We start from the raw sequence: 7,342 nt of genomic DNA on the forward strand, positions 1-7,342 counted from the left end.
AGCATTGCCTCGGGATCTAATTGCCCATTATCTGCAACACAACTCTCCCTCACTTCCTGCACTCGTGCCCTCCTCAATACAGCTCATTTTGCCTTCCATACAGGCAATAAATAGAAAGTTGGAGGTTTGAAGGCATGCTTGGTTTGGTTGTTATTTGGGGCAGCACTTGGATGAAGCATCCTGGACCTTGGGAAGCAATATGTTCTCAGCAGGAGTTGGGTGATTTCCAACACCCTTCCTGGTACCATGAGGAAGTTTTACTCTTCACAGGTTTCCCCTTCCCTTGCTGTTTTTCTTAGGTCACAAGTTTTAAAGGGGCTGTAGGTGGCCTCAAGCCACGAACCACAAGCAGCTTTCCTTACATGTGTGCTTTGTAACGGCCCCCCAAAGGCTGCAAGAGAAGATCAATGAAAAGCCCACAACCAGTAATGGTGTCACAGCATTGCCCTCTTTGTGTTTTATTTTGTAACCATGACATCATGTTTGTGGCAAAAATGGACCTCTGTATGCCGTTCACTTCAGTAACACAACGAAGGTGGTTCCAGTTGTAAAGGTAAATAATAAATAACAAAACAGCTCAAATAGCCCCATGAATGCAGCTGGGACCCACCAGACTCAGAGGTAGAAGCGGGAAGAGGACTCAGAGAAACATCCTTAAACTGGTCCTTGGGGTTCCTCAGCTGCAGACTGGCCAGGGCAACACCAGACCCAACTGTAAACCAAACTGTAAACACAGCTTTTACCTCCTAAGTGATTTAAAAATAAGTTTTCAACACTCAAAGTGCCCTTCTGCTCTGCTATTCTCTGCCTAGAACAAGCTGCTAGCCCACGTGCCGAGGTGCCGGCCACAGAGCTCTATTTAAGGGCAAAAAAAGGGAAATGGCATGAACTGCAAAGCATCCTTTTATGGCCATCAATGGTCCTCCATGCTCCCAGGAACCTCAGACCCAGTTCGGTGCAGCTTTCCCTGCTGCTATTTGTGTACCTTGCTCCACAGATGCATTACAAAGCTATTTTTCTCTCTTGCAGTTATTATACAGAAGCTGTGGGAGGCATGCTAAGTGCTGCAATACCTAAAATAAATTAATTTACAAGCTCCTCCAAGCAAGGGATGTGTGCATGCTTTGAGCAGTGCTCTTCTCATAAATATATCATAACAATAGCCACAAAATAAATAATAACAATAACAAAAATGCCTGTGACCTAAGTTCAGGTGCAGCCTGCAGGCCACAAAGTTTAAGGAAAGGATAGAAAAGTCATTGCTAAGGCCATGCTGCTCCCTGGCCCACCGCTCTTCTTGCTGAAACACGGATGGCTTCAATCCTGTGCAGCCCTACAACGGGACCACCGGCAGTGGGGTGGGAAGGCCTCTCCGTAGGGCAGCCTCAGTGGGAGCACTGAAGGTCCTGGGCGTCCTGCTGGAAGGCTGGGATTTCAGCCAAAACTCCACCACCAGGCCCTCGGTGCCCATCCGGAGCGGGTTTGGTGCTGGGCATGGGTCAGGTGTGCAAGCGCTTGTTGATGCTGCGGCTGGCAGCCTGCTTGGTCATGTCCTGGTAGGAAGCTGACTTCAGGAAGCGGGGGTAGGAGTCCTTCTCCATCAGGGTGCGGGTCTTTGCCTGAGCCTCGTTGAAGCAAGCGGAGGTGGCTCCTGTGAGGTTCTTCCTGGTGATCTCCCTGGTTTCGTGGTCAATGTTAACCTGCGAGGAAGGAGTGCCCATAAATGTTAGCTTAGTGCTGGCCAGTGTGGGGAGAGGAGCAGGCTTCTCCTAATGAGGATGAAGACACAGGGTTGTAAAATCATTACGGTTGGAAAGACCTCTATGATCATCAAGACCCACCATCAACCCGTGCCTCTGACTGCTCAGACCATGTCACTCAGTGTAACATCTACCCTTCCCTTGCATACCTCCAGGGATGGTGACTCCACCACCTCTCTGGGCAGCCTGTGCCAATGCTTCACCATTCTTTCTGAGAAGAAACTTTTCCTCGTATGAAACTCGCAGGCTTTTACACCCCTTCATTTTGGGCCATAACATGAGATTGGAAAGCTCAGGTGAATGAGGCCAAACCTTCCCACTGAGCTGAAACAGCATCTACCAAAACCCATCGGATATTTTCGGATGTTTTATCCCTTCCCCTTCCCATCCAGTGCCACACAGCAGAGGCAGGGTCAGCTCTCACCTCTCTGGGTGCCTCGCTTTGGACAAACTCCTCAAAGATCCTGTTGGCTTTGGAGGCCAGCTTGGTTTTGGAGCGGGTCTTCTTGAAGTCCTCGCAGGCCAGCCAGAAGTCCAGGTTCTCCTCGCTGAACTCAGTCTTCAGAAAGGTGTGGAAGGCAGTCACCCCATCTGCAACAGAGGGACAGGCAGTGAGTGGGGTTGGAGGGGAAGAAGTCATCAGGACTTGCACTGGGAGGTGATGGGGCTGCTGGATGTGGCATTGCCCACCATCTCCCTGGGAGACCATACCACAGCATCTGTGGATTTCCTTTCCCTCTGGACAAACTCCAGCCTCTGAACCTCTGCTAATTGGCCTTAAGGCTCCAATAAAATCCTTTCCCACAGACGAATAATCCTCCAGTTTTATTTATCTGACCTTTCTGTAATGAGTCTTTAGAGTGGTTTCTTTACAGTTTCGGAAAAGAGCTAATTCTACGAGGGGAAAATCTGCTGAGATATGAGTATGCCTGCGGGAATCAAGGAGAGATGGCTTTATTTTTATTTCTCAGCTGGGATTTAGGGGAATGAGATGCTGAGGAGTATGGGAGAAGTGCCTGCAGCAGGGAACCAGGCTTGGGGGAATGTATTTATTGAGTAACAATAAGTAATAAAGCTGCTAACCTTCACAGCACATGACGAAGGCTGGAAAAAGATGCCTGGCCCTAGACTAGCACTGTGGAAGGACTGTCTGTTGCCATGGAATAAATTTAAGCAGACAAATACTTTTGTGTTCATATTTGGTCTCCTTGCTGGCCCTACGGGTACAACGCCTTACATGAACCGTATAAACTGCTGTGAATTCTGGAGAGGAAAATGGAGGTGTGCATCTCAGCACAGCGGTTGAACGCCTTCTCTCCATGTAAGAGCCATAGGAGAGGTATAGGATGGGCAGACAGAGGACAGCAATGTTTTCCAAAGCAATAAAATCCTGCGTGAAAGCAATTACATGGGCGGCAGACATGAGCCCAGAGAATGTAATGGAAAGGTACATGCCACCTCTCAGCATGCCTGCGGCAATGCTCCTGGCCCACAAAGCTGTGAGACAGCACTTCTGCCCCCCAAAAACATCCAGCCAGAAGGGAAGGGTAAAGCCACAGGGACATGGCTGCACACTGAGCATGAGGGCATTTTCCGAGTTTCTACAGCAGCTAACTGAGGAGGAGATCTGGCTCCAGGATACATCCTACATGCTCTTATAAAGAGGAGAAAACAAAATCCGACTCACTTTTACTCTTGAGGAGCTGGTCAAAGGATTCCCTCCACTCAAGCACTTCTCGTGAGGAGTCTCTGCAAAAAAAAACCAAAAAACAACAGGACATGAGGCTTGCCATCTTGCCAGTAAAAGATGGGAGCACTTCATTAAAGCAGTTCACAATGAGACAGCACAAGAAGAGAAGCAGCAGCACCAGCAGAAAGCCACAGTGAGACCCCAGTATCCTTTACCTGTGAGCCCTCTTTCCTTTCTCTTTTCCTCTTTCTTTTACATTCCCCGATGGCTCACCAGACCTCAGCTCCATAGTGCAGCTTTGGCTGGGCAGTCTCCTCTAGAGGATGCTCAGCAGAGCCCTTTTCCCCAGTAGCAGCCCAGCAGAGCCCCCTCTGCATGCAGGTGCCTGGCCAACAGCCACAAGGTTCAGTATTTTGTTTTTAATGCTGTATGCATTCCCTGGGGGACTCAGGCACGGGTTTGAAGTATCAGCACCTGTGGGAGCCTTCTGGCTTTCCAACTTGATGCAAAGCCCCCACTCTGCCTAATGCCGGTGCATCCCTCTCCAACCCGACTTTATAACTGGTGGAGCTGGGACGTGGCAGGCAGTGGGGCGGGACCGCCAGGACGAGCAGAACCGCATCCTCCCCGCCAAGCAGAGCATCCCCAGGGACAGCCCAGTCCAAGGGGACCTGCAGCCTCAGCTTACCTCCGCCTGGAGCCCAGCTGCAGCTTGCCTGCTGCCCCGCTGCCGTGTCTCAGCTCCGGTTTATGCAGCAGGATCCCCAAGCGGGTCTTGAGTTCCTTGGCTCTGGAAGGGAGGAAGTGGAGAGGTTGGAATGTGGGGACCGCCACCACCATCCCTGTTTGCAATCCCATGTTTGCAGGGGTAGCTCTCTCTCCTCCTTTCTTGCTTTCTGCTGCATACAACAAGCAGTCCCCTAATGGCTTTTTCTGCTCCCTGGCAACCGTGCTCCGCAGCGAGCTGGAAAAATCACAGCACTCGCCTTCTGCTCAGCAGAGAGGGAGCATCTCCATGCTGAACTGTCACAGCTACTCCCCTGCTTTTTGGGGGTGCCACAGAGATGCCGCTGTCACCTACCCCATGCCTCGGGGACTTGGACAGCACAAGGGCAGCCGTGCCAACTCAGAGCCAGATGAGTCCCCACCGGGTGTCCTGCAGCAACAGGGCAGGAGCTGCTGCTAAATCCACTCCTCTCCCTTGGGTCCTCTGGCAGCGCGCAGCCCTGCTGCTATTTGTGTCCTGCAGCTCCTGCTGGCATCCCAGAGCGCCCGTGCAAAAATAAGTGCTTAAATGTCAGGGCACCAGCATTGCATGGCTTCGTAGCCATGTTTGGCAGGATGTCACCGAGTGCTGTGAGCGCCTCAATTAAAGCAGTGCTGCTGCCTACCTGTGCTGAGATGGAGGCGGCAGAACAAACATCTTATGTGCACACGGCAAGGTGTGGGGCAGCCTATGTGTTTTAGCTCTGCATACCTCCCTGGGAACCACAGCAAATCCTGCAGCCGTCCCTAGCTGTGAGTTCAGTGCAATCTGCACCCTGATTTCTATCAAGACATCAGCAGAGGCTGATCCAATGTCAGGAGCATCTTTTCCAGCTAACCCTCTGCTTCCCAGCGCTGCGGCGTGGCAAAGCCCCTTACCTCTCCAGGCAAACGATAGGAAGCGCAGCCAATCGTCGGCACATGCTGAGAGCTGGGCACTGAGGCATCCAGCAACTCATTGAATCCTCTGAGCACCACCTGTACTTCTGCGTTGCGTGCTGCTGGCTGGAATAACGTCGAGGAGCTGTGCTTATATGGGGCGGGAGGGCTGGGAGGGTACCCGGCTCCACTCCAGCCTCCAGCCAACCAACAGCTGCTCGGCACCAGCAGAGATGATAACTGCTTGGGTAGGTGCAAAGGGAGGGGGAGGGAGGCTCGTCCTTGAGCTTCACAGTCAGCACTGCTTCCTCGATAAGTGGAAAAAACAGGCTTGCGTCCACCGACGTGTGCAGCCTGCTGAGTAACCGCGGGGACAGTGAAGGGGACAAGCAATTAGTCAGCACCATCCCACCGGCTGATGACTCCAAACCCTCATCCCTGCATGGTGAAGGCTGGCGTGGTGGCATCACTGCAGCAGGAACACAGGGATCAGCACACCTTGCTGACCCCATGGCAGCCCCCCGGCACCACGCTGCTGTGCAGAGCAGAGCTTTCCGGCATTTTGGCACTACTCAAAGAGCATCACGGCCAAGTTCAAGGCTGATTAAATGAGGGCTGATGTCTGCCCGTGTCTCTTCATCGCAGATTGTCTGGGAGAAGGGGAGGGGAAGAGCACAGATGAAAGACTGAACGTAGCGTGGGGAAACACCTGGTAAAGGGGCATCCCAATGGGAACTGAAGATGGAAAAAGTAGAGCTGAAACTCTACTGAAACTAAGACACAGAAACAGGCAAGAAGATGGGAACTGAATGGATGCTCCTCATCCTCTCCTTTCTCCACACTTCTCCCATTAGCACCAACTCAGCAGCCAGCAGAGGCATCTTTCATGAATCCAAGCTGCCTCCTGCCTTGCTGCCCCATTGCCAGCATCAATCCAACATAGTAATGGCCAGAGCTCACAGGAGAAAATCTGGCCATGGCAGCAGACTTGGAATTAGATGATCTTTAGGGTCCCTTCCAATCTAAGCCATTCTATGATCCTTGTTTCCTTTCCAACTCAGGATGTTCTGTGGTTCTATGATCACTGGCCCTGACGTTCCAGCCGTCACTTTGCTCCAGCCCCTTCCTCCCCACTGCTTTTCCCCATAGAAATAAGGTGTAGACATACCTTGTCTCCTCTAGCATCTTTTGAATGCTCAGGTGAGAGAAGGCTGATGGAAGTCAGATGTTAGGAAAAGGCTGCAATGGGAGCCTCGACTTTTCAAGCCCCACAGGAGGAAGAGAACCTTTATAAAACCTCAGCAGGAGGGAAACCATAGAACCATCAGGGTTGGAAAAAATATCCAAGATTACCAAGTCCAACCTTCAGCCTGACCTATAGAGGCCCACCACTAGCCCTTGTCCATTAGTATCACATCTACACATCTCTTCAATACCCCAGGGATGGGGGACTCCCCCTCTTCCCTGGGCAGCCTGCTCCAAGGCTTGGCCACCCTTTCCAGGAAGAAATTCTTCCCGAAATCCAACCTAAACCTAAAATCAAGAGCCAGCCGGAGGCTGCATCTTCTTGGGCAGCAAGGCTGCTCAGCCAGAAGATGCACAAAGCCATGGAAAATTATACCTGAGCCACTGCCCTGCTGCCTCGGGGCAGGTTTTGAACTTTCCCCTTCAGTGGGTGAACTCCAGCGTGGGAGATGGTCCGTGCTATATTTTCTAATGCACAGCTCCTCATTAGGGTTATGCAATAACTTCTGAGCCTAGCTACGTGTGTGTACTCAGATGTCTTCATTCTGTTCAATATCTAATTTAATTATGTGCTTCCTGTCTCATTTAGCCTAGCAGCCTCCTGCAGCTCCAGTCCTTGTCCAGCTCTGTGTTATCAGCCCTTGTTTTGGAACACAAAAACCCAGCTGTGTTGCAATGCCTGGGGCTGGGCTGCTTTCCCATCAACATGCTGCAACACTGGCAGCATGAAGCCCACCACCCGTGGAACCAGCATGGCCCCTCACATCACCAGCAAGGTCCCAGCATCCAGCCCTGCTGATAAGAACCTCCCCGTTGCTATTTCCCTATAGGTATTTTTGCTGGAAGAGACGTGGAAGAAGGAAGAGGAGCCACGGTAAATAGGGAACAGATGTTGGGCGTGGAGAATGGGAGCAGAAGGGAAGGAGCTGAGGGATGCGAGCAGAGGAGGAAATGCAAAGTCATGTGGCTTGGTGGAATGGGAAGGGTACAGAAAAGGATGGGA

At 51.6% G+C, this 7,342-nt stretch overlaps 1 protein-coding gene across 3 annotated transcripts; it reads right to left on the reverse strand.

The window, feature by feature from the left end:
* Positions 1-439: 439 nt before the first annotated feature.
* Positions 440-5,205, reverse strand: RGS16 (regulator of G protein signaling 16). Of its 3 annotated transcripts, none has more exons than XM_042819755.1 (5): positions 5,095-5,205; positions 4,139-4,240; positions 3,448-3,509; positions 2,185-2,351; positions 440-1,700 (listed from the first exon to the last, which is right to left on the reverse strand). In XM_042819755.1, the coding sequence occupies exons 1-5, from the start codon at positions 5,172-5,174 to the stop codon at positions 1,500-1,502; spliced, it is 612 nt and encodes a 203-aa protein (XP_042675689.1). In that variant the 5' UTR covers positions 5,175-5,205; the 3' UTR covers positions 440-1,499. The 3 variants fall into 3 exon arrangements, with proteins under 3 accessions (XP_042675689.1, XP_042675690.1, XP_042675691.1); XM_042819756.1 differs by lacking the exon at positions 5,095-5,205 and adding an exon at positions 4,532-4,814; XM_042819757.1 differs by lacking the exons at positions 4,139-4,240; positions 5,095-5,205 and adding an exon at positions 3,666-3,968.
* Between the last annotated feature and the right edge of the window lie 2,137 nt (positions 5,206-7,342).

The sequence above is a fragment of the Centrocercus urophasianus genome, unplaced genomic scaffold (assembly GCF_019232065.1).
Source record: "Centrocercus urophasianus isolate 14NV4802_14NV808 unplaced genomic scaffold, USGS_Curo_1.0 seq_18, whole genome shotgun sequence".
Classification (NCBI taxonomy): Eukaryota; Metazoa; Chordata; class Aves; order Galliformes; family Phasianidae; genus Centrocercus; species Centrocercus urophasianus.

Bases quoted from the DNA above. Each gene is read 5' to 3' on its own strand.
- RGS16 (XM_042819755.1), bottom strand. From the start codon at position 5,174: ATGAGTTGCTGGATGCCTCAGTGCCCAGCTCTCAGCATGTGCCGACGA. The intron at 2,352-3,447 runs GTGAGTCGGATT...CCTCTGTTGCAG, and splicing joins CCAGCTCCTCAAGAGTAAAA to ATGGGGTGACTGCCTTCCAC. The intron at 1,701-2,184 runs GTGAGAGCTGAC...CCTTCCTCGCAG, and splicing joins AAAGCGAGGCACCCAGAGAG to GTTAACATTGACCACGAAAC.